Source organism: Lissotriton vulgaris, unplaced genomic scaffold (assembly GCF_964263255.1).
Source record: "Lissotriton vulgaris unplaced genomic scaffold, aLisVul1.2 SCAFFOLD_871, whole genome shotgun sequence".
Taxonomy (NCBI): Eukaryota; Metazoa; Chordata; class Amphibia; order Caudata; family Salamandridae; genus Lissotriton; species Lissotriton vulgaris.
This window is the reverse complement of record NW_028245531.1, coordinates 696,683-723,945: the sequence shown is the minus strand read 5'-3', so window position 1 is coordinate 723,945 and position 27,263 is coordinate 696,683. Positions and strand designations below refer to the sequence as shown.

The 27,263-nt window shown below is 41.9% G+C and overlaps 1 protein-coding gene across 1 annotated transcript in view; it reads right to left on the bottom strand.

Moving 5' to 3' along the window:
• The window catches only part of LOC147666376 (5'-3' DNA helicase ZGRF1-like), a gene marked incomplete at its 3' end in the record, with an annotated part of 444,183 nt that overhangs the window by 140,461 nt on the left and 276,459 nt on the right, over positions 1-27,263 (bottom strand). The window contains exon 12 of the mRNA XM_086949098.1: positions 13,178-13,334. Coding sequence (XP_086805224.1) covers positions 13,178-13,334 — 157 coding nt within the window. The remainder of the gene's footprint in view (positions 1-13,177; positions 13,335-27,263) is intronic.

The following is a 27,263-nucleotide window of genomic DNA, read 5'->3' as shown; positions in this document are numbered from 1 at the left end:
AGTTGGAACTTATAACATTTTTAAACTTCCAATGCCCCTTGAAGGTCAGCAGGTTCTTGCAAAAAAGGTGTCTGATTTTGAAGGGACTTCGGCTGACACAGTTAAAGGCTTGCCCAAGTGGAGGATTTCGAGCACCATAAAAAAACAAGCATTTACAATGCCATCGGTCTCACCTTTGGGACCTTGTAATTATTTAACCCCACAGAGGAGATACATCAGGTCTTGCAGATAATGCAATCGCTGTTAAAAGCTCGATCTAAAAACGGTGGTGTAATGATACTCCCAATGGACATACCTTGATGTAATGACTCCCATTGTAAAGGTTGGTGAAGTAAGATAAGACGGGGCCTTGGGCACAAATGCAGAGAGAAATAAGCAAAGGTTAGCCAAAGAGCTTAAAGCTCTCCAGCCCATGAATCTTTCAAATATGAATTAGAAATGTAAATGTAAAATTGATACTTGTATAGCGCACTACTCACCCGCAAGGGTCTCAAGGCGCTTGTACCAATACCGCTGTGGAACCCATCCTGGCTTTCCCTGTGAGGCGTCCACTCCTGGGCACCCCCAAGGTGGAGGCCAGGCATCCTTAGCGTTGTGGGGGCCGTTCTGGAGATTAAGCAAGCTATTGCCCAGAGTTGCAGAGTGGGACTCCATGATTGGAATAGGCACCGAGGCGAGAATTATCAGGTCTGTGGAATTTTGAGCCCAAGACCCGCCGAGGCGGGGAATTGAACCCTTGTCCCGGGCCAGACCTCTGCATCAGGGTCTGATGCTCTAACCATTGAGCCACACTTCTCCAGAAATAAAAAAAACATTCTCTGAAGGAGTGCCATGTTAGGGTGACTGATGTTTATGCTAGAAAGGGAAGGGGTGACTGGGGTTGCAGCACAGCAGCACATTCCTCCTGACTGCCCTCCTCCCATCTGTGCTGATGCTAAAAGGAGTGGCATGTGTGTGTCCCTGTTGCAGCACTGTAGCCTGACTTGATAAAGAGCCCTGGTTTCCTGCTGCTTCGTAAAGAAATGATGGCAGTTGCTTGAAAGTTATGCACTCTTTCTGTGGAAGCACACACGTCTGGCCAAATCAAAAGCTGTACTCAGGTCACCCAACATCTAGGTGGATCCACAATCCCTCCCTATAGCTCTGTTTTTGATTACATCACCTACCGCTACATCTGCACTATTAAGGCAGGCCTAAAAAGGTGGAAATGTACTTTTACCCCAGTGGGCCCCTTCTCCAGTTCCGACCCCTTTCTATTTTCACCTTTTTGGCCCATTGACCTTGTATGCTTGCTGAACTGTTGTTGTGCTGTATGTGTTCAATGAATGACGGATGCTTGCGCTGCTAGTGAAACATAAAAAAAAAACTCACTACAAAAAAAAAAGCAAACACTATTGGCTTTGTCAATGCTTATGTTTGTTAATCTGCAACAACGAGCATGCGATGCAATGAAACGTACAAATCTCTGCCGCCCCAGTGCACTTGGTTATTCCCCAACCCTAGGTTTGAACAACTCGTCACACACAAGGGAACAGTCTGGAGTTTGCAAATCGAAAAATAGTGTCCAGATTTTCAGACTAATTACCCTGCTCTCCGACCTATCAAAAATACTTCAGATGTGTAGGTGCAGAACCCACCTTTGTTGCAATAAACCCAAAACTAAGCAATACGATCGCAATAGTCTCCATAGTTATTGAAGGGAAAATGGTGTGACCTGGAACTCTGGCTTATTGCATAGGCTGCCTTTCACACACATCCTCACAGACTCCATAGTGCCAACAACAGCAAAACAGTAAAAATATGGAAGGATGGAAGGTTGAAATTCAAATTCATGAAGGGTGCAACAGACATCAGGAGCAGGCTCTCGCCCGCCTGAGTTATACTGAGGGAATGGTAACATTACAGAATACGTGCAGATGTTTACAGCAGAAGCTCCTACCCCCTGGGCTGTTTTAATACAGGTGGATACAATACTCGTTATATTTACCTTTCACCAAAGGAAGTCCAGCTCGTGGAGAGCTTCGAACCGATACTACCGGGGGCTACTAAGCACAAGTGACTAGTAGCCGTGGCACCCAGGGAATTTTTACGTAACAGAGCAAGGTGAAGAAATGTCACAGTTTTTGTTACTTCGACAAAGGAAGTGGCGTGTGACTGTGATTGGGGACAGAGGACGGCAGTGCTTAGAAAATAGGACCTTCTCACGCCCAACAGCCTTACGTGCTGCGATCTATCCTACGAGGATCATGGTGCTTTGTAAAACATTTCTACAATGCTAGTGATCCTACAGGGTGATCCTACAGGGCGCACACCTGGATCTGTGGCTCATCATTTCAGCCAAATGGTATCAGGGCAAGATCTTTCCTCAGCTGTGCCTTCAACAAACACAGCCAAGGGAGCAGGATTTAATTTTTCCAAGTCTATCTGGGGGAGGATCCGGGGAGACGGAACTATGGAGGGAGCAAACTCATGGGGACCTTATAAGCATTTAGTAATCACACAAACAGAGAGGCTGAATGTGGTGAAACAACTGCTGATTTTTAGACTGGTGACTGGGGTGCAAACCTTGGCGTTGAGTCTCCCCGAACGTAAAAAACTTAAATAGTAAATAAAATTAACATCTCACAACAAAAAAGGATATGAAACATTTCATATTAGTAAATGATCAGGTAAACAAAAGCCGTTTAATAAATGAGTAGAGGATCGCGCGCCGTGTTATGAGGAAGCTTGCCTTGCGATCGGATGGCAACCTAAGGATAGATTGCATGCCCAGACGGGATGAGGAGCCATTGTGCGCTCTGCGAGGAGGAAGTGAGATGGCCAACAAAAACAATCAATTAGGGAAATCGCCTCAGCTGAAAGAAGCACCCAAAGGAGGAACAATTGAGAGCAATGGCTCAATAGAAAACCAGCATTTCGGAATGGCACAAGAAAGAACCAATGGCAATTAGTGGTGTGCCAAAACCCCACAGAAGAGAGACAACAGGTCTTGCAGACAGCGCAAGTGCTGTCAGAGGCTCGACCTAAAAAGGAATTCTAAGGTAAAATTCTTGACTGGGAAAAGGCATGAAAATATCTGCCAAACTCGAGAACTTCGGCAGCTGTGAACCTTGAATTGTTCCCGCTCTGAGTTTTTCCTACCAAAGCTAACAGCTTAAATGTAACCTCATTCAATGGCAATTCTGCTTCGAGTGGATATAGGAGGGTACATCCTGCCACCTTGCACTACTGGTGTGTTAAAGTAGATCCGTAGTCCATAAAGGTGAATAATGAAGTATAATGGTACACAAAGATGCACCGCCAGAACACATCTCCTCCAGCCCGTCACCAACCACCAACTGCCCATAGGTAGCATGGCACGGACCCAAGAACTCTGAACAGAATCAAGGGTCTGTGCCGAGATAATAGTTACAAACCTCAGCATAACATTTCTTTCATTGTTCATAGGTTTATAAATCACAGGATCTTAACTACCATCAGGTAGACAAATCTCTTCAGTGCTCACAGAGCACTGTATTTTGTTACCTCCATTATATCCACTCTCAATAGTATCCTCCCTGACAAATTCTCCTACATCAAAACCCTGCTTGGGTGCAACACGTTCCTCTTTGTACAATTTTTTCTCACCCTTAAGGACAGCAATCCAACTTAAATTCCATAATTTACCAATAGTAAGTCTCACAGAATTTTTCAAAACATCCTTCACAACAAAAGGTCCCATATACTGGCTTACTCCTTTACACACTTTCCATGGTTTTTTTTTACGTTAACAAGCATTCCTCTCTGAATCATGGGAGTCTTATTTTTGATCATTTCTTTTGGTCAAACCTATTCTTGTTAATAATATCGGTTCTCTCAATTCTTTTCTTGATTTTGTCTAAATCAACAGAACTTTTAGTAGAAGTTAGTAACCAAGACGGATTACTTTTGGTCCTCGGTAACCGGCTTCTCATGATCTCAAAGGGAGAGCATTCAGGCACATCATGTGGGGTAGTTCTATATTTTCACGTAGTTTTTAATACTTGCACTTCCCATTTGTCATCGTCTAGACCAGCAAGTTGTTTGGCTCCCTTGAGCACTTTGTTAAATCTTTCAATAATACTATTCCCACTGGGATTATACAAAGAGGTGGTACAATGTATGACTCCAATGCTCTGAAAATAATCTTTTGTCTATTAGAACTGCACCCCATTGTCAGTGAGAATTCGAATAGGAAGGCCCTCTTCGTAAAAGCTTAATCCAAAAACAACACAACTGCATCAGTGTTTACTCTTTCTACAACTTGTATGACTGGCCACTTGGAAAACACATCAATAACTGCCACAATATATTTACTCTTAGCACAAACAGGACCCATGATGTCCATGGCAATGGTCTCTCAAGGACCATTGGGAATAAAATGCTCCCCCATATTGGGTCTCAAGGTTTTTAATGACTTATCAGAATTTGCCCAACTAATGCAATAAAAGTATCAAAACCAGGCCACCAAAAAGTTTTTTTACCGACTGTTTAGTTCCAACAATACCATTGTGTCCTTCATGGCCGTGCAAAACAATAGTGTGTCTCATTCCTGTAGGTGGAACAGCTCTATCCCCTCTCCAAATAGTACCATTGACATAAGATAATTAATTGCTTACGTCCCAAAAACTCCCAACCTTGGGAGTAAGGTTCTTCTTGGAAGGCCAACCCTCAATTATACACCTCTGTACTTCTTGCAAAGTTTCATCTTTCAAGTACTCTTCACACCAAGTTTCGTTCTTAATGGGCATGGCACTTTTATGATGTACCAAAGCGATGTGAAAACCATCCCATTTGTCCTGGACATTTTCTTTCAAAGGTAAAGGCAGTCTTGATAAAAAATCAGCAGTAACGTTATATTTGCCAAGAACATACACTACTTTGTAAATAAAATCTTGTAAACTCACAGACATTCTCGCAATTCTTCCAGAAGCCTTGATCATCCCATCAGTGGTAAGTAATCGTACCAAAGGCTTGTGATCACTTCTAATTTCACACTGTTCGCCCCAAACAAAAACTCTAAAATGTTCTAGGTCCCACACACAAGCTAAGGCCTCCCTTTCTATGGTGGAGTACCTCTCCTCAGTAGGAGACATTGCCCTTGAACCATATGCAATTATAGCTTCACCGCCTTTTTCAAGTTTTTGTGCTAGTACAGCTCACAAAACCTTTTGAACTAGCATCAGTCGTGATGACGCATGTAAGTTGGGCATCGAAGCTGTTAAGAGCAACTGCTTTCACAATCGCTAACTTACATCTTTAAACTTATTTTCACACTCAACATCCCACACAAATTTACTCTTGTTTTTTTTTAACCATTGTCTAATTTTGAAAACTCTGCATGAAAAAGTTTGTTTGCATTTGGAGTAGAACTCTGTTAACCCAAACAATTACCTTACATCATCTTTAGAACTTGTAGATGGGGCTAAGCGAATGGCCTCTATGATGTCAGGTTTGGGTTTAATTCTTCACAAAGTACATGTACCAAATATGCAACCGCGGTAACACCAAATTAGCATTTTGAGTGTTTAACAGTTAGGCCATTTACACGTAACCTTCCTCCAGCGCATGATTATGGTCTGTTTTGTTATTGCCAAAAACGGGGATATCATCTTTAAAGCAAACAGCATTTTTAAAATCACCAAAGATGTTATGCATAATGCGCTGAATCACCGCTGCTGCTGAAGCGAGGCCAAAAGGCCTCCTTTTAAATTGAAAACAGGCAAATGGTGTAATAAAAGTAGTATACTTTTTACAACTGTCGTGTAGCACGATCTGATGATAGGCGGCTGAAATATCAGTGCAGGAGAAAAATGTTGCTTAACCTACCAATGTTAACATTTTGCTAATGCGAGGTAAACGAAATTGATCGATAACAATATTATTATTGAGATGGCACAAATCAATGATATTACCATTAGTGCGTCTCGTGACCACAATGGGAGACACCCACTCTGAAGATTCAATTTTTTCTATCATCTAATTCTCAACTAGCTTATTGAGTTCTTTTTTCACTTCATTCCTCACCATTTTAGTAATATTTCTCACCTTGTAAATTTTAGGACACGCATTTTATCTCGAATTGATCTTGTGCTTGAAATTGACAAATTCCCCAATGCTATCTCTGAAGACCTCAGGAAACTTATTTAACATATCCTTACCACATTCATTGTACTCACCAACAACCATGGCAGGAACAGGACTGTTCGGATTCAATATAATATTGAGTTTTCCCTATTCAAACCATCCTTAAACCAAGGGTCCTTGTTTAGAAACATACAACTTAGCTACACACTAATGGTCTTTAAACCTAAATACACGGGTACAAAACCAATTATTTCTATCCTCTCTCCTGAATATCTCTCCGAATTGATGTCAGAAGGTTCTAAATTAGCTCCCAGTTTTCCTACAAACTTGTATTTCCACACATTCTCATTCACTATGGAGTACTGGGACCCAGAGTCAGCATAAATTTGCACTTCCACTCCCTCAATCATGATGTCACAAATAGGCTTTTTTTAATCACAGTATTATCAATGTTCAAAATCACAGGTGAAGCATCTTTTATATTCAACAGCAACGACCTCTCAGCTTCCGTGTCTTTGCTCTCACAATCACTCTTGTATGACTCACCCTCTTCAACACACTTAACCTTATTGTTTCCACCCTTCCTGCACACCTTTGCAAAATGTCCAATGACACCACACACAGCACACTTTGGTTTGAGGGCCAGACTACTTTTGTTGTTAGCCAAATGAAACTTGCTATCGCATTGGTAACATTTAAGCTTATTCTTTTCAGCAACATCATTACGAACTTTTGTCATCCCCGTTTTGTTCTTGTTGTAACTGTCCAATTTCACGCCAGCACCCCGTACTTTAGCCACTGTACCATTATTTTTACTACTATGCTTACTTCTTTAGCGCTTCTACTCAACATCTCTGCCTTTCTCACTATAGCCAAGATATCATTAAGTTTAGAAACGCCATTCACCCAGTCTATCTTGAATGGCGGGATCTCTCATATGCATTACCACTTGGTATCTAAAACAATCTTCTTGTAGCCCTACGAACTGGCAATCAAGAGATAACGTTCTTAACACAGATACATAACTGTCGACTGACTTATCAATACTTTGCTTTCTTTGAAAGAATTTGTACCTTAAAATGCCAATACAAACTTTCGGTGAAAAATAACAATCACCACCATTAATTGCTGTAGAGAACACTTTTTGATCACTACCTCCACCCACTCTTGTCATTTGATTAAATGCTTTAAGCCCTTCAGGTCCCACAGAATGTAAAAAAAATCCTTTCTTTTGTGCTGCTGTCATTTTTCCTTAAACGTCTAATGTCTCGATACAGTGAAAAAAAGATAAGCCTTCCATTCTGGCCACTTCATACATGGGGAACTACTAGCAGGCCAAAAACAATGATGAGGATCTAAACTGTAATTCTGTGTAGACATATTTATACAGGTACAAAAAAAAAAGTAAGGAACTGTAATGTCAAACAAAGGGAAATTGTCCGCTAAGCAGATACAAAGCGTCCGAACCTCACCCATTGAGATGATAAATATTTTCGTTTCACCAGAAATTATGCTGCAAAATAGATGCTTCGCGATAGTTGCTTCCACCAACGCTTGAAAAATAATGTCAGACGTATGGGACAAAATGTCAATGCATATCCAGATATGCGGGTGAATGTCAGTATGCAGACCGGTAGAAAGAAGTTTAACTGTGCGTCGCACATACTGCTTGTCATGCCCTGCGCTGGGTGTGATTGCGAAAAGGTCCTGCAAAACTAAAATGGCGGCACGTAAGAACGTTGTGGGTCGCGTGAGGGTGCCAATAAGATGAACGTAAGAGCAAGAGCGCCCGTAACTTCTCGCATAGATGTCACACAGAACTAGGAGATGGGAGAACTCCAAAGGAATGGATCCGTAAAGAAGAGGTTCTAAGCCTGGAATCCTCGATGCAACAGTCCAGCAATATTTTAAAAGATATGGAATGCCTCCTGAAGTAGCAAAAACGCACAAAATACTCCAAATGCTAGGAAGCAAGGGTGCAGGCGGTGAAATACCAATAGACAAATGTGTAGGAGGTAAGACGGCTATAAGTATAGCAAGACGGCAGAAAGCCCCAAATCCCCCCAAAAATCAATCAATGATGCAAACGTTGGTCCGTACGGTAGTGCCGGTATCCCAGTTCGTCGCTTACTGACAGATTCATGAAAACCATATTCTGCGAATCCTAAATTGCGATTAATACCGAATCGCAATTTAGAATTCGCATAATGGAATTCATGTAAATCTGCGATAAAAATTAGCGATTCGCATTTGGCTGCAAAAGCCGATAGCGAATAATCTGAAATCGCTGAAAAATAGCAAAATCGGTCAAATCCTGTGTTGAAATTGCGATCTCGCTATTAGCAAGATTGCAAATTGCGATCTCGCTAATAGCAAGATCGCAAAAACGGGAAGTCGCATTTCGAGCACTGTGATGACATCACAACCAGGAAGCAGGCAGTTCCCTCCCTCATTCTGAATACAGAGGCAGAATAGGAAGCAGCACTGCTCAGAGCTCCACTCCAACCAGCTCCAGGGTTTGCATTTGGATACTGCAGACTGCAGCTATGTCAGAGGAAGCAGCAGGGCCCAGTGACACAGGGAGAAAGCGCAAAATCAAATTCTCCGAACAGGAGCTGGAATATCTCATTGATGGAGTCTGTAAAGACCATGATAGACTTTTTGGCAAGGACTCCAGGAGGGTGCCAGAGACCGAGAAACGGCACCTGTGGTTGCGCATCCGCGCTAAAGTGAACTCTGTTGGAGTCACTCAGAGATCTATTGATGATCTCAAAAAGAGGTGGTACGACCTCCGAGGGTGGCTGAGAGGCTGGGTGAGCGCCTTGCTACAGGAGGGGGAGAGCCTACAGTCCCTCCCAACACCCCATTGGAGGATCGTGTGGAGGACACATTGCAACCTGAGGCATGCGTGGGGGTAACCCGGCTGCACTCATCCCGACCCACCCAAGACAGCCAAGGTAAGTGTCATGCGACAGCGACCCTATCCCCTAACAATAGCCATGACCCTATAGCTACCCATAGTAAAGCCCAGACATGCAGCCCATGCACACCAGAACATCCCTATAGCATTGTGGGACATGTAGTCTGACCACAATGTACAAAAAGTCCCATGCAGCCAGACATGTCCTAATGTAGTCAATGCATCAGCCAGTCAGGGAATGGTAGCCAGCATGCATGTAGCAACCTCACATGTGAAAGATACATGTAATTAATCAACATCCACTTTCCATCACAGGTGGCGCTGATAACAGCAGCAGCGACAGTGAGGGGCTGCAAATTGATGACACACATGAGGATCCTGAGGGTGAGGAAGAAACATCCACACAACCAGCTCCATCTGGCCAACACCAGTGCCAGCAGGCGTACCACCACCTGCAACGCCAGCTACAACAGGCGCACCACCATCCTCAGCTGTGAGACCCATGCCAGTGGCATCGTCAACACCAGCAGCTGCAAGACCAGCGACACAACGCACACCTACTGTGCCCACCCAGCCCAGCAGGCAGGACAGGGAGCGGCGCCAAAGTACACCGCGCACAGGCAGGAGGGGGATGACCGTGCGTGTGCCAGGGCTCTCAATAGAGTGCCGCATGCTGCGCGTGCACCAATTACAGGCCCGACACCTAGCAGCTATACACCTGCAGCTGCACAATACAGGCAGGAATGTTGCCCATCTGTCCGACAGGATGGACCGGATGTGCACAGCTATGGAGGCAAACACCGCGCCCATGGTTAGCCAGCGAAACCTCACCCGCCGCCGCCACCGCCAGCTCCTCACACGCCTCTCGGCGTACACGCGCTCCAATTATGTAATTGGAAACGCCACTTCCCAGCTGTCCCGTAGGTCTTTGGCCATGCAACTCCAGATGGTCCGATGCTGTCAGGACGTGGCACGGGCACTGGAGCAGGTGACCACTGCCTTGCAGGCTCAGCAGCCAACTGGCCATGGCCATGCTGGAGGGGATGACACAAGTGAGGGGACATCTAGTCACAGCAGCCTGTCTTTGTCATAGGTTAGTGTTCCACGCCGCAGCAGCAGGCCCACTGCGGCATCACGCGCTCAGCCCGAGGAAGAGGCCGAGAGGCGACTGGGAGCTTTGCGCCGGAGGCGCCAATGACATTAATGTACATAGGGCAGGGACAGGCTGCTGACATAAGCATGCCCACTACAAAAACTTGAGTGGTATGACGCAATACTCCTCAAATGTTACTGTTTGAAATAATGCCATATTATTGTGCAACCAACAATAATATTTATTCAACAATACTACATCAGACTCATGTCATTATTTCCATTGTCATGCATGAGTGAAGTGTTGGGTGAGGGGAGAGGGTGCACTAGTAACAGTTCATTGTGATTTGGTTGCGCCGTCTGTGTCCTTCAGCAGGATTTTCCCCGCGTGCATGACGCGCATGCGCAGGTGGGCGGTGGTCCCCTTCCGGCTCACTGCCAGATATCTCTACAGGTATCCGGCGCTTGGTAGCAATGTTGTGTAGTTTTGCACACACGGCCACCATGCAGCAGCAGACCCCAGGCTCGTATTTGAATGGCCCCACCAGTCTTGTGAAGTATGCGGAATCTGCTCTTCAGAAGGCCAAATGTCCTCTCAATGAAATTTCTTGTGCGTATGTGTGCTGCATTGTAACGCCGTTGCTGTGGGGTTTGCGGGTTGAGGTATGGGGTGAGGAGGTACTCACGGAGAGCGTAGCCACTGTCACCTGAATGAGAGGAGCAGAGGGTGAGTGCCTGTGCTGCGCAGCTACATCATCACAGTTTAACATTGTGGGGCAAGTGTACTTACTGAGTAGGTGTCCTTCACCAAATTCTCCCCTGGTCAGTCGTGTGTGGAGGCCGCTGTGCCGGAATATGAAGGAATCATGTGTGCTCCCCGGGTACTGTGCCACTATGTCCGTGATGTATGTCTTAGCATTGCACACCATCAGGATGTTGAGGGAGTGGTAGGACTTGCGGTTGCGGTACATGTATTCCGTTTGTGCTGGAGGGCGGATGTGGATGTGGGTACAGTCAATGCATCCTATCACATGTGGAAATTGTGCAACGTTGTAAAATTGATGCTTCGTCACATCCAAGTCCTGTTGGCTGGTGGGGAATGAGATGTGATGGTGTAGCCGGGTCAGCATTGCATCCAGGAAACTCCTTAGGCAGCGGGACATGGTGGGCTGGGATATCCCTCCTGCAACTGCAACTATCCCCTGGAAGCTTCCGGAGGCCAGAAGGTGCAGGCTGCACAATACCTGGACATGTGTGGGCCCGGCATTGGTCCTCCTTGTTGGGTGCTGCATCAGGGGGTCTAGGTCCTGGATTAGCTTGATGATCATTGGGCCATTCAGGCGGTACTTAGCGTATATTTGCTCCCTGGTTTGGCCCAGAAGGGTGACCCGCTGGCGGAATATCCGCTCCTGGATCCTACGTCTGTTCCGTGCTGCTCGCTGTAGCCTTCGCCGCCTGACCACCATGTAGAGTCCTGGCATTGTGAGAGTCCTGATGCTGCAGCAGCATCTCCTTAAGTGTGTTTGGTCAGGCCTGCACCTGTTGCTAATTAGGAAACGTTTTTTTCAAAGATTTTTTTTTTCCTTACTGGTTACCACATGGTTTGGGTTCTCCTTAAATTGCGCGTCGCAAAATGCGATTTTTGGGTTTTTCGCAATTTATCATGAATTGAGATTTATTTGCGATTTCGCCGTTTTATTCGCAGAATCAATGGTTTCAGATTCGCAAATGGGCTTCTTCCAGGATTCTGCGAAATTAATTGAGATATCGCAAAAAGTTAATAGTGAAATCGCAATTTTTGGATTTCCACTGTCTTGAATTCCTTTTCATCAAATTGCGATCACAATTACTTTTTCGCAGCTATTGCGATCGCAATTTGGCTTCATGAATCTAGCTGTAAATTGTTAAGGAAGCTCCGCAGTCCATAATTGTGAATAACAAAGTTTAATGGTACACAAAGAAGCACCACCAGAGCACATATTCTCCAGCCACAGTCACCAACCACCAACTGCCCATAGGTAGCATGGCACTGACCCGAGAACTCTAGAACAGAATCAAGGGATTGTGCCAAGATAATAGTTACATAACTCAACACAACATGGTGATATTGTGCCCAAGTCCCTGACAACTGTGAACAGTGACTACTGAGATGCGCCTTACATATACTTGCAGCTTATCGCCTTAAAACTTTACAAATTCATATCTTTAATTCCGCTTATTGGATTTGTGTCATTCTGATGTTATTTTGTTCATTAAAATGTTCTTTATTTTTAGAAACTGGATATGAGACTTTTATTATGTTGTGTTTTAGACTTTTAACTGTTTTGTTACTGCTAAATACTTTATAAATGTTTCTAGGTTAAGCCTGTTTGCTCTGTGCCAAAGCTACCAGGGTGGTTGAGCCCAGGTTTAAATGATTAAAACTGTGTTTTACCCTGACAAGTTTGTGGTCTTATTCCTTGTGGTGGATTCACGCCCACTCTAATTATTACCCAACTTTCTTAAAGATGCAAAGACATTTTAAATAATTGTATATTTAATCAGAAACCAATGATTAGCTGACATATATACGAGAATAATTTCTTTGTGTCTGCCTGCATTTTCAAGGTCCTATTAAACCATTTAAAGAGGCATGTAGAAAATCTATCTTAAATAATGTTATCACAATTTACGCAAGGGTTTATGAAGCTGTTACTCACTACTGTTGCCTGCAAAGAGAACCATCTAAAGTCTGTTTGTTCGTTGATGCTCTCCTCAAAGGGAAAGAAGTAGCCATGGTATTGTTGAATATCAATAGCATCAATGGATTGACCAAGAAGGAAAGTGGCACAACTAGACACACAACAGCAACAAGGTGCCTACAAGAAGAATACCTCAAGTAAAACAGGAAATGTGAGCATTTGTGATTTAGAGGCTTGTGGAGCATTACAGAGAAACTTTATAAACATCACTAGTCTTGATTTCTGTAACTTCTCGCACAGTTTTTCTATGATCACCTAGAATTGTAAATTGCAAAATATTCAGCATGGCACATTCATGCAAAAAATAAACGCTTCTTACCAAAAAAACAATCTGAATCTTCTTGATCACTGGGTAAAGCTTTATGATTTACAAGCTGTTTCTCCTGTACCTCTGTAGGTAGGTCTTTGTTAATTGTCCTTAAAAACAAGTTCACATCAGGATTATGAGGAAGAACATGCTGCTGGGGTGATATCTCCTGCAAGGAACAAAAAGAGCCTATGATGTCCAACCATCAAATGAAATGCAAATTAATGATCTAGAATGAAATTGATATGTATCCTCTACTGAAGAACATATAACAGGCATGTGCAGCTTTTTATTTAGCTTGTAATGTGCCCATGAACAAATAGGTACCCCCAAACTATCCCGTCTCGACCACTGTACATTTGTCATCTCATTCTGCTTTCAGTTCTCATAAGATAACAGATTGATGAAAACCTTAAACTGCAGAATGAATGAGAAATGGCACATGGGAACTGATAAAAACTAATCAATCTATAATAGGAACAAGCATTGACATAGACAATAGGTCTCGCCTTTGGGACCTTATAAGTGCTTAGCCATGCAACAGTTGATGTTGTTGCACCAAGGATATTGTGCTGCATAACTAAATACTTCTAATGTGCCAAAAGTGAGACCTATTGGCTATGCCAATGCTCGTTGGAATAATAATATGTCAGAAAAATATGGTATTTGCAGTTAAAGTGGTTTTTTTTTGGATCCATTTCACGTGAGGAGGAGGGAGACAAAGAAAAATAGAGAGAGAGGTAGAGAATGGCTGGGAGCGGCCGAGCAGAAGCTAACACTGTAGGGAGGTGGGAGATGCGTATGGTGAGGGGTTGAGTTTATCATATTTAGAAGGGGGACCCTACACTGTGGTAAGAAGGATAAATACATGCGATCGGTTGCTTTTATTGCGAATGGACCAAAGACGAGCCAACTTAAACGTTTTCCACTGTACACATCAACAAGGTACGGTGGTACTTCCAGAAATAGTGTACTTTCCCAACGGGGAAATTAATGTTGTTCAAAGAAAGACGAGAAAACCAAAGTAGAAATTCAGTAGAAAAACTCTTATAAGTGGCACTGGTGTGGGTTTGTGAATAAAACCAACCTGACCTCTTTGCCACCACTCTGTCTTGCTTTATTTAGTGTTTATTTTTCGTATTTTTACCCTTATTTTCTCTCCACGCTGAGGCTGCACTTTGAAAATAGAAAAATATGTGACAAAGACGACATTTGCAGCCTAAGTGTTGTTTTTGGATACATTTCGCAACAAATAAAGGAGAGGAAAGAGAGGGTAGGAGTCATTTGTTGAAGTCATAGTTTTCAACTAGTGAAGAGGAGGGGGGGGGGGCGTGGCTAGCGCCCGAGGAAGATGGCGGCACTCCCGTGACTCGCCTGGGGCGTCGGGGCTCTTTGAGGAATTTTCTCGCACCAACCGCATCTGAATGTGTGGCATTTGAACTGCAAGGAAGCGGGAATATGAGCGCTTTCAGATAGAAGGTCTCTCGCCTTTTTTTCTGTCAAGCTTTTCACTTCAAAAGCGCTTCCCGCTCACAGCTGAGGTGTTGACTGCTGTTAACCCATTGTGGCTGGAGCTGAGGGAGCGTGAATTGCGCAGTATGTCTCTGCTGCCAGCATGAGTGTTTGATGAGGAAATAATATCGGAGTTAACAAGGTATGTTCTGCAGGGATTTATTGCCTCTATTTGACCTGCAATGCCCCTTTCCGGTCCTCTGAAAATTCCTAACTAAATAGAAGAGCAACTATCACTTCAAAGCTGCGCAAAGGAGGCAATGATTTATTTACTGCTTGCAGATGAATGTCTATTGCTGCCTGGCACTAGATGTTAAGAAGGAAAGTGAAACCTAGCCTTTTTTCAGTGCACAGAATTTCATCGAGCTGCACATAAATACATTCTTTCATCGGTACCTGAAAAGGCTGCCACTTGAAAGCACAATAATGAAGTGAGTCATGACTTTATTTTAGCACACAGCGACCCCTCTCTGCTCCTCCTTACACTTTGAACAAGCTCAACAGAAGCATTTAATGCTCAACAGAAGCATTTAATTTAAAGTTGTCAGTGCTAGAGAATTTATTTTCACAAGTCGGCTGTGTTTCTTCTGTTTCTTCGAAGTCTGCAATGAAGAATTAGTGACAAGAAACTAGAGCAGTGACGTTCGGATTTGACAGCTAAGGCATGAAGTAACTTTTGACTTTTATTTCATCCCACAACATTAGCCTGCATACTGACAAGATTATTTCACTGTGCGCTGTGTCTTTCTAAAGTGACAGTGACTTACTCATTTAATTACAGATAGGAGATTATTTTCATTGTGTGCTGAGTTTCCTCAAAATGAGTAATGTTCTATTCATTGTCCCTGATTCACGAACTATGGATGTTTCATAATAGATGTCATATAGGAAAGTGATTTTGGACTTTACTTTCATGTACTTGTATTAACAGGTTTTGAATGGGCATTCCTGCAACCCTATTTCTATGTGCTGATATATATATGAATTCCTATACTGTTTTACTTCATTGCTGTAAAGACTTTTAGCTTAATGTATGTTTACTTATTAAGTTACTCACATTAAATATATCGGTCGCATTTATTACTCTCTACTACATTTTCATAATGTTGTGCTAATTCTTTATAGTATTTTTTGTTTTTTGTTGTTGTTATCATTGTTTTAATATTGATATGCTTACAGTGATAGAGCAGTTTGACCTAGTGTTGAGTTCACATTATTTTTGCTCTTGATACGACATTTCTTCTCCTGCACATTGCTGTTCTATGTCTTTGGATTGTTTTTCTCAAGTCTATAGGCAGGACATCTAGAACTTTACAGATATCTACACCTTCTCCTCGGAAATTTTTGATTCATCTCAGCTCACGCTATAATTGTTTATCCTGGAGGATTCAGTTGCTTTATCGTCCAAAGGTACATTGCCTTCACAGATTGCCTCAGTTTCTACTGTTTCCAAAGCGTCTACAAAAAGATTGAAAAAAGATCCTCCCTCTCCACCTAAACAGACTGCTTCTGTCACAATGGATCTAATACTGGAGGAGATTAGAGCTCTACGTCCGTTCATGGAAGAAACTAAATCCACACTTCAGATGCTCTCTGACAAATGGTCAGCAATGGATCAACGAGTCAACACGTTAGAGCAGAACTTTGGCTCTTTATCTTCATCTACTTCCAAAGTAGACTCTCTTTGTTCACAGGTCTCCGTACTTCACAAACAAGTTGAGCAGTTGGAAAACAGAAATAGGCGGAATAACCTTAGAATTTATGGTCTTCCTGAAGGGACAGAAGGGTCAGATCCGCCAACCTTCTTTAAATCCTTTCTTCCAACGCTCCTTAAGCTACCTGAAGGCACCATGTTGAATATACAGAGAGCTCACAGATTAGGCCCACCAATGCTTCAAACTCCTTCTTCGCCGCCACACAAACCGAGAGGAGTGATCTTGTACTTTCTGGAATATACTGACCTCTTAAAGACTCTATCAGCAGCTACGGCTATGAATCGTATAATTTGGTCAGGAAATTCTCTGTTCTTTTCTCAGGATTACGCCAAATCGACGGCTGATCGACGCAAAGAATTTTTAGCATTGCGGCCGCAATTACGCTCGTTGGGTGCAAGATATGGTCTTTTTCACCCTTGCTTGTTTAAAGTGACATTCAATAATAAAACTACGACATATGAGGATCCAATTAAGTTGAAGAGCTTCCTATACTCTCATCACATTGACACAATGGAGACCACTTCATCATTTAGTTCCAGCTAGTTTGCTTTAACTCTGTGTCTGGTTGCAGTATTCACATGTTTTCTCTTTTGGATTTTATTCCATTTGCTATTTCTTGAAACGTTTGCAGCAGTTACTATGCGTTGTCATTGTTTGCAATATATCTAATCATTTTTTCTTCTTTCACAGGTTTCGGTAGCGTGTCTTCTCATACCTATGTTACAGTATGTTCGTTATGCCCTTCCCTCCGCCTTCCCTTGTGGGTCCTGGACACGTGATTATTCTGTGTGGCCTTCCATCCCTCCACCCTTCGTATGTCTTGGACTGTTTGTAAGTTTTCTTTCTTCATTATTCTCTATTCTCTTCATGCTCTCTTTCTTCTTTTTCTTTTCTTTCTCCTTTTGCATATTCTCTTCTCTCATTGGTCTTCCACATTTCCTTTTTATACCCTGCAATCTTCCTTTCTCTTACAGAGGTTGCATTTTCGCTTTGCTTCCTTTCTTTCTTGTTTCTTATATATAGTTCAGATTTCTTACTTTTTGTGCAGTTGGTTTGATATTGCTTGTATTTTTATTGATTTCACATGTAATTCTTATTGGAATTGTCCCTCAACTGGTTTTTTGATATGCTTTTCTAAAATTATGTTATGCCTTTGAAAATATTATCTTGGAATGTTAGAGGTTTACATTCACCAATCAAAAGCCAGAGAGTATTATCCCACCTGGCCAAGCTCAACACAGATATAGTTTGTATACAGGAATCACATTTGTCGGCTGATGAATCTGCTAAATTGAAGAGGGGCTGGGTAGGCGAAGTTTATTTTTCCCCAGGTGATGGTAAGCGTAATGGAGTCTTGATTTTGTTTAGAAAATCTCTTCCAATTAAAGTAATAACGCATTCTGCAGACACTTCAGGTAGATGGGTGCTAGTGAATCTCACTCTAGATAACGTCCCTATTTCTATTTTAAATGTTTATGCTCCTACGAGTGGCGACGCCACTTTTTGGACCTCCCTCGCACCGCTTATCACTCAATACTACGTTGATAATTTCATCCTTGTGGGTGACTGCAATGAAGTTTTTGACCCATTTTTGGATAGACACTCAGTTAGTGCATACATTCCTCATAAGTCACAAAAATCTTTTACACAACTCATTACACAATACAAACTTACTGACGCATGGAGACTCTGCAATCCCACTTTGCGAGAATACTCCTTCTTTTCACCCCCTCATCAAACTCAATCACGCTTGGATTATTTTTTTATCTCTCATCAACTTACCCAATCCCTTATTTCTTCTGACATTGGCTCCATCTTAATTTCTGATCATGCCCCAGTATCCATTGTTTTAGATGTATTACAAAAACCTACTTCTATTAAAAAATGGCGTTTCAATAATGCTCTCCTTCTCGATGCACAGTTTGTTTCTTCTTTCACATCCTTTTTTCATGAATATTTTTTGTTCAATCACACGAATGAAGTTCCATTCCCTGTAGTTTGGGACGCTTTCAAAGCTTCAGCTAGAGATGTCATCATTCACTATGTTTCTCGCAAACGGAAGAAAGCCCAACAAGCCACCAATGACCTCCTTTCTAAAATTAAAAAATTAGAGCACTTATATTACACTTCCAAATCAAAGGATTGTTTAAATGATCTTATCGCCACCAAAATTCAATTTAATAAAGATTCCACGTACAATGCCTCCAATTTCCTCTTAAAATCTAGCGCCAAGTTTTATGGTGGACAGGATAAGGCTGGGAAATTGCTGGCCAACTATCTAAAGGTAAAGCAGAACAAGGTCAGTATTGAATCTATTTATAGTTGTGATGGGTCACTAAAACACAAAAGTGAAGATATCCTACAGGAGTTTTTGCATTTTTATGAAACATTGTATTCGTCTGAATCATCTTCTTCTGAACAAGACATTTCCCAATTTTTGTCCACGATTTCCTCTCCTTTCGACACTCTTCCGGACCTTTCCTCTTTAGAATCAGACCTTACGCAGAAAGATCTCCTTCAAGCTCTAAACTCTCTCAAACATGGTAAAGCTCCAGGTCCCGACGGTTTCACTGTTGAATTCTTCTCCTGTTTCTCAAAACGACTTATTCCCAAATTACATACTCTCCTTTCCACTTTCCTTTAAACTGGTTCCGCTTCTGTCTCTTTCTCTGATGCCCTTATTTGCATTATCCCGAAACCAGGTAAAGATCCACAACATTGTAAAAACTATCACCCTATTTCTTTAGTAAATATCGACTATAAAAAGGCTTTAGCATTGCGTTTAGAATCTTTTTTACCCGAGCTTTTAGGGAAAGAGCAATCCGGTTTCGTTAAAGGTAGACTGCTGACGGATAATACTAGATTGTTTTTTTACATTCTCTCTAAGACCTCGCATAGCTCTCATCCCCTTGCAGCTATAGCCCTAGATGCAGAGAAAGCTTTTGATCGAGTTGAATGGCCATATATGTTTAGTACTCTGAAGTGGTTTGGTTTTGGTCCAAAGATTTCCACCCTGATTTCGTTCCTTTATTCCCGCCCTAGAGCAGCAATTTCGGCAAACGGTACCTTATCTTCTTACTTTTCTCTTAATAGAGGGGTTGGACAGGGATGCCCACTTTCACCTTATTTATTTAATCTTGCTTTAGAACCTTTCCTTTTGAGAATTTGTCAGAATGCTAATATACATGGTTTTAATTTCCACGACTCTGATATTAAGATGGCAGCATACGCTGACGATGTATTATTATTTCTCTCCCAACCAGACGCATCCCTCCCTGCTTTTTTGGATGAAGTTAACTCATTTGCACAAGTATCTGGCTACAAATTAAATAAGGATAAATGTGAAATTTTGCCACTTACCAAACTCACTCTCAAGGACGATTTCTCTGCTTCGGGCTTTACTTGGAGCCCTAACTCTATTAAATATTTGGGTCTCCATTTTACTTCTTCTCTTTCGGGCACAGTTACTAAGTGTATGGATGACTGTTTACAAAAATTGACTACTCTCACTAGCAAATGGCATCCTCTATATCTATCGTGGTGGGGGAGATTAGATACAATCAAGATGATGCTCTCTCCCATTGTGCTATTTACAATATCTAACATACCGTTTTCTATCCCTTTGAAATGTTTCAAGAAAATGAACTCTATTTTATCTTCCTTTTTGTGGGGACATAAAAAGTCTTGTATGTCTTTGTCCAAATTAATGCGTTGTAAAAGAGAGGGTGGGGTAAACTTTCCGAATTTTGCCTTATATCATAAATCCTTTTTATTGAATCAAGTGTCGAACTGGATTACGGATTCCGCATCATCCTCTCCTCTCTGGTTGGCCTTGGAAAAGTCTTTTATATCCCCCTTTTCTTTCAAAGAATATCTTATGTTTTCTCGTAAACCTCAATCTTTATCTACTCCTATTCTTAAGTATACCTCCAAAATCCTTCCTTCCTTTCCCGTTTCATCCTTTTTTGATCAACCTATTTGGCACAATACATCTATATTAATTAACAATAAGCCTATTTTTTGAAAATCCCGGAGATCACGTGGCCTTATCTGGGTGCATCAATTGTTTCACGAAAATCAGATCATCCCATTTGCATTAGCTGCTACTTCTTTCAATCTACCTCCCGCTTTTCGAGTTAAATATTCATTATTGTCACACGCATTACAACTTGCCTACGATGCTTCCCTTGCTGCACCTCCTCCATCAAACCACGTATCCTCCGATATGTCTTCACTGAGTTCTTTACTTCTTAAACAACCTAAAGCTTCAAAAATCTACGCTTTTCTTCAAACTCAGTCTTCATCTTGCACGAAAACCACAACTGAAGAAACCTGGGAAAAAGACCTAGAAGTCTCTTGGCCTATTGAGCTATGGGACAAATTCTGGCTTAAGATTCGTAGATCTTCCAGAGCTGCTAATACTACTCAAACACTATTTTTTATTTATAATCGTTTATTATTTTCACCACTAGTTCTTAGTAAACAATACCCAAATGCTTCTGATAAGTGTTGGTCCTGCTCCTTACCATGTACAGATCTTTTCCACATGCTTTTCAATTGTCCCCAGGTTCATAATTTTTGGCGGCAAGTTTGGTCTCAAATTAACAAGATTTTTTCCTCTAATCACTCCTTCTCCTTATCTCACATTTTCTTAGGGAGTGTTTCCCCCATCTGGGATCATTGCACTTTCAGGGTTAGAATAATTGACTTATTGTTGGCAGTAGCTTTCCAGCAAATAACTAAAAATTGGAAGGATTTTACCAAAATATCTTATCAGGCTTGGTGGTATGCGGTTTGATATAATCACAGGTTAGATACAACTTTTGTCTACCCCTTGGCTTTAGCTGCCAAGCGAAAAGAATTGTGGAGTCCAGTTACACTATTTTTTGATTTAAGTGCTCAGAGTTCTCCGCCTTTGTCCCCGTTACAACAAGAAGTTCCTAAACCTCCATGAATTCCTGTATTTTGTTAAACATATTAATATTATTTTCACTTTTCTTGTAAATACAATGTATATTTAGTATATCTTTTATTACCTTATATCATACCAGTTGCCAATTTTGCTTATATTTAGTCTCAATTTTTGATGTTTCTTTTTGTAGCTTATATTAATATCTTTAATTACCTTGATGTATACTTTTGCTTGTTATTTTCTTTGTCTTACTTTGTAAGCTTATCTCATATTCTTTCAATAACATTTTTCTGAACTTAAAAAAAAACTAGTGAAGAGGAGCGAGACAGAGAGAAGGGGATAATAGAAAGAGAGAGGGTGGAAGGGCAGAAGCAGAGCAGGAGAAGTGAACACTTCAAATAAAGAAGAGAAAACGAAAGTAGCTCTTTACTGGCAAACTTTGCAAATTAGTGCTAATGTGTTTGGTGTGAATGAAACCAATCTGGCCAATTTTCGTGTTTTGAACCATTTTTTTTCTCCTCTCTATTCCGAGGCTCCACTTTGGAATAGAACACATTTATGAAAAAGACAACAGTTGCAGCCAAAGTGTGTGTTTCTTTTTTGGATCTATTTCACTGGGGTACAAGTCAAGGAAAGAGCCGTTTGTTGAATTCATGGTGTTCAGCAGGTGAGCAAGAGAGCAAACCTAAATCCATCAGATTTCCTCGTTGTAAAATGTAAGTACGGCGAGTTGCCACTTCGGAACTGGAGCTCATGTAAAGAGCTCCAATACCTTCCGTTCGGGTTTGTGCTACAACTGCAAAATAAATTACAGGAAATCGGTGCCTCCGTTAGCATGCGTAGATACTGAAACGCTGCCAAATGTGCACCCATAATTGCAAAGTCAAATTAAACACTCCTTGATATTAGTGCACAGAGCAGTCGCGCGACGCGCTGAATATAAAACAAATATCCTTGTTGTAAAATTTTAGCACAGTGAGCTTACATTTTTGGAACTGGTGCTTACGTAAAGTGCTCCATTACCTTCCGGTCGCAAAGGGAGTGCCATACGAGGCAACCGGCAGTAAAGGATCAACATTAAAGGATAAATAATAAAGGACTGGAAGCCAGGTAAAATGTATTTGTTACTCAGTATAGTGGCAACTTTTCCAAACTGTTTAACAGAGGAGGGCCATATTCTCGAGTGAGTCGCAAAAGCTTTAAAAAGGCCTTTGTCTCGAATGGAGTGCAACTTCGCATTTGTAAGATTTAAACCTGTAAACGAGAAACTCAAGCATACTTTTCAAGCCTGTAAGACAATTAAGCATTGTAAAAAGTTAATTTTAACTGCAGCCCCCTCATCATTCCTGCAAGCATGATGTTTCTTTTCCTGGATAACTAACTGTCCCATAAAACATTCAGGAACACAGTGGTAATTCAAACCAAATTTCGTTCTTGCAATAGCACACTTAAGCACAGCACTAAGAAAGACACCACATATTTCAAAGTGCTTATTTCTACAGTATCATTCTGTTACTCAATATATACACAACCACATTGAATATAATTGAAACAGCACATGGGCATGTTGCTAGTAGCAAGAATACAATGAACAGTTCTAACATAAATAAAACACTACTAGAGGCCTACCAGATTTCTTTCCTTTGAGGCCCTTATTCAAGTCACCCTGGCCTTAGTTATGTCACGCATTGATTATGCTAATTCACTCTATGCCGGAATCCCCGCCTATCAGCTACAGCGGCTTCAACTGGTGCAGAACCAAGCAGCCAGACTGGTGTACGGTCAACCCATATCGCACCATGTAAAACTTCTGCTTAAGAGCCTTCATTGGCTCCCAGTTGCCCAGCAATGTCTCTTCAAACTGGGCTGTCTGATCCACAGAGCCCTGTCATCCCACGGGCCAGTTTTCATCGCCAATAGAATTCAGCGATATGTTCCCCTCCGCGCCCTTCGCTCTGCTAGCTCCAATCTCCTGACTCTGCATTCTTTTAAACGGAAAAAAACATGGTGGACTTCCATTTGCGTTCCTGGCACCTCAGTTCTGGAACACTCTACCCCCGAACTACACCAAATCCATTCCTACTCCATGTTCAGGAAATCCCTCAAGACGTGGCTCTTCTCCCGAGCCTACGATTAATGGCCTTTCTGCTGCACATGTCCACGCATCCTCCACAAAGCGCCAAGAAACCGCTGGTGAACGTGCGCTCTATACATTCCGTTTATCATATCATATCATACCAGCCTAATGCTACTTCTATGCGCTACACTATGAGAGCATGGAATAGCTAACTTTCTTCTAGAGTTTCTTGGGGCCCTGTGCACTGCACACCTGTTCACAGCAGATCAGCTGTATTATCAGACTTCAGCTAGGAAGAGTGTGTATTTTTCATAAGGAAACACACAACAGCTGGGCTCAGCTCCACTCATCACTGAATGGACTCTTGGCTTAAGAGTAGATGCTCTGTCAGTCTGGTAGGACATCTCATAATAACCTAGTATGAAGGCTTCTCCACCGTAATGATCAGTTCCTGGAGATTATATAGGTTATGGACCAATGACTTTTAGAGTGCATTGCAAAATCTAGTGGGGATTTTAAAATATCTGATAGAAAACCGGTCTAAACCAGCAAGATGAAAATATGTCAACTTGGATGACATGTTTACCATACGTATCTACTGTTAAACCTGTTAAGGAGTTTGTGTCAGCTTTGTGTCGCCCAACGAAAAAACAAATCAGTGTTTAGATGGCAATGATATCATGATTGAAATGATATGATATAATTTCACAAGTTCTGCGAAAGATAATGACATGCTGAAGATGGACCCAAGGCTGACAGGCTAACTGAATGTTTTCACAATGGAGTCTGCCTTGGGAGTTCACAACAGTTAGACTGTAATTAAGTGATTAAACTCTGAAATGATCAGAGTCTGTTGATAATGAAGGACAGGTTTATTAGATATCTACAGGAAATATCATCAATAGTCACGCAAAATGCTCAGCAAGTACTAACTGCCAAAGTATCAACATTTAGGCACTTCAACACATTCCAAAGATGACATATAGGACATCCACAGTATTCCAAGTTATCTACTACCTCACTTGTAGAAATTTCAAATTCTTTCCTGTTTGAGTATCTAAACGTTGTCCCAGATGTCCCTCATCAACTACAGCCTTATCAATAAGTTCCTAGGTTTTCTGTTATTCTGTTGAATATCACTCACATTTCTTACTTTTGATGCCTGACAGTACCCAATAGGCATTCAAAGGACAGTTCCACTGTAACAATCGGAAGAGTAGTCCTGGAAAGCACTCTAGGTGTAATCCATTTTTATTTTACTAGATTTGGCTGGCATTTTTGACTCTGGGCACTGGGATACTGCAATTAAATCTTCCAGAACATCAGCTCTGACCTCTTAACAATAATGAAAGTTTGACCAACCCCAACTGGCATATTTAACCTTTAAGTAAAAGACTAGAATTGTCAAGGGGTACATTGAAGCAGATCTACTAGCAACAATGATGTCTCTCCTCATCACAGAGGGTACTCCTAGCCAGATTCTGCCAGGGCTGTTTTTCAGGAAACTGCTCTCATTTCCATATTACACTCCCTGTGTGGGGGATTCAGAACTCCGTACAATGGCATCCTGCAACCTTGAAAGGCTGCCAAAAGAGGGTTTTCTTGAATTGGTTGCAGTAAATCAGACAGGAACAACTTCGGAATAGAAATGGGTGGTCTGTGGGAATTTTCTTGAGACTTTGTTAAGGCATATCACCAATCACTGGCTAGTGACCACTGTAAAAAGCTTACCAAAAACTGGCTTCTCAGGACACAAATGGATTTGATTTTCAATAGAGGTGATTCTTGCTGTCTGGCTACCTGAGCGACGGATTGCGGCCTCACCTTCTACCCACTACTCTCCGAAAGCTGTCAGTGATTCTCAAGGGTCAGATCAAGAGGCTCTGTAAGTGTCAGAGGCATATAGGACAATGGAAGGCCTTCTCTGTGGAAGCTGCAGCTAACCAGTTGAGAGTATATCAAGGGCTCGAGCTAGAATGGACTTTGCTGGGATCCTTCCTGAAGAGATCGATTGAGCTTGCATCTCACTGACATCTGTGACCTATTTTCCTGATAGCCTTCCCTAGCAGTCTGGGAGCTTTACGAGTAAATAGGAGAAAGACATCCATCACCTAACAAAAGTTGGGAGTTAATAATGTTTTGACCTCCAGAGGACCAGAACAGGGTCCCAAGGTATTCTGAGAAATGTGCAACCTTGTTTGTCAAGTTTTATGGCTCATCCCACTCTGAGTTTTTTCTCCATAAAGAAAAATGGCATAGTGTGATCTGATACAGAAGGTATCCGGCCTCCTGGAGCCCTGCCAATCTCCAGCAGTGGAGCTCCAAAACAGTTACTAAGTACCAGAGCATGTATCTGGCCTTGAGGAGCCCTATCAAGCTACAGTGCGGGACCACCACAAATATGCATTTTGCCAGAAATCGAGCCTATAGCCCAGTCACCTGCAACAATAGATTCTGTGCAACTTTCTTGGATATATTTTACTTTAAAATGTAATAGGTCAAATCTGATTTTCACCTCTTTGGTGCTATTATTCCTATTAACAATTTTTAATTCCTTTTTACAAAATTGGCTTGTTTCTCGGCTTTAATGTTGGTTTGACACTGTTTAAAGCCTTAACATGCATTTCTGTGAGGGAAAGCCTGTTGCTTTCTGCAATTGCTACCAGGGATTAAGCCCATATTTTCTCACTGAAGCTGTGTTGCCCTACAAAGAAAAGAAATACTAATTCAGTGGGATCTTCCCCCAAGGATACTCAATTTCCGGCAGCTACCTTACAATCTTAACAATAGAAAAGCCAAAGTTTCATACAAGATTGAAATGCAACATTTAGTTTTTTGTTTGTAATTGCCCTTTTTATTCATTTTGGAGTAGGTAAGTTTTTTTAATTTAATCAAAGCCATTATAATAAACTGTTTACACCTTTATATTTTGTAACAGGTTAATCTGTCCACACTGACAAGCTTGCCAGTTGTAGGGATGAAGGTGATTTGCCAGGAAAGAGGGGTCAAGATGGGTAGCTTGTTTGAGAGCACCGACATGGAGAAAGCCCCCTGAACCTCGGAGGAGATCTGACAAGATCAGATCACCTCAGAAAAGAGTGAAAAAAAAGATCAACCGCGTTGGGGGGAGACTTTGAAATGAAGCGGAGCAGGAAGAGGCAGGGATGGTCTACAGGATGAAGACTCATCTCACCTACAGCTACCAAGCACAGAAGCCCCCTTCAGACCCAAGCAAAGGTTCAGAACAGAGCCGAGGATGCTTATCTAACTGGTGAAGCATGAGACATGCCTGACAGCTACTGCAGGTTCAGAGTAGAGGAGAAACCCTTACACACCAACCTCAGAGAAGGACATCAGCACTTTTCATATCAGGAAAACATTCATTATTCTTGAAGGTAGCAGACTTTAAAATTAAAAATAATAAAACCAAGTCCAACGGTGGAGTGGAGAGCCAAAGATGGATCTACTCAAGCATGCAGAGAAGATATTATGAAACAGCTCCTGTGTAACTTCATGTTCTCTATTGTTGCCTTTGTTCCCTGAATCAAAAGTTGAGAGAAACAATAGAGAAAGACTGCTGGAGACAATATTGAGAGGAAGAACGGAAGCGGGCCCTAGCAAGCCAGGCTGCTGGTTCGATATCCAAGAATCCTTAAATGAGCGACAGGAAATGGTTTAGTTATGAAACCCAGACTCAGTAGTGCTGTAACAACCTAAATAAAGTTAGTTTTGAAACCTACTTCAAGACCTTTCCCATTGTAACCACCATCTGATCACCCACAACTACAATCATGAACATTCTGATGCATCATCTGTTCCCTCTGCTGTTTAAGCCCTTGATACCGCATGCTGCAAAGTCTAGGAAAAATACAAGATACAAAC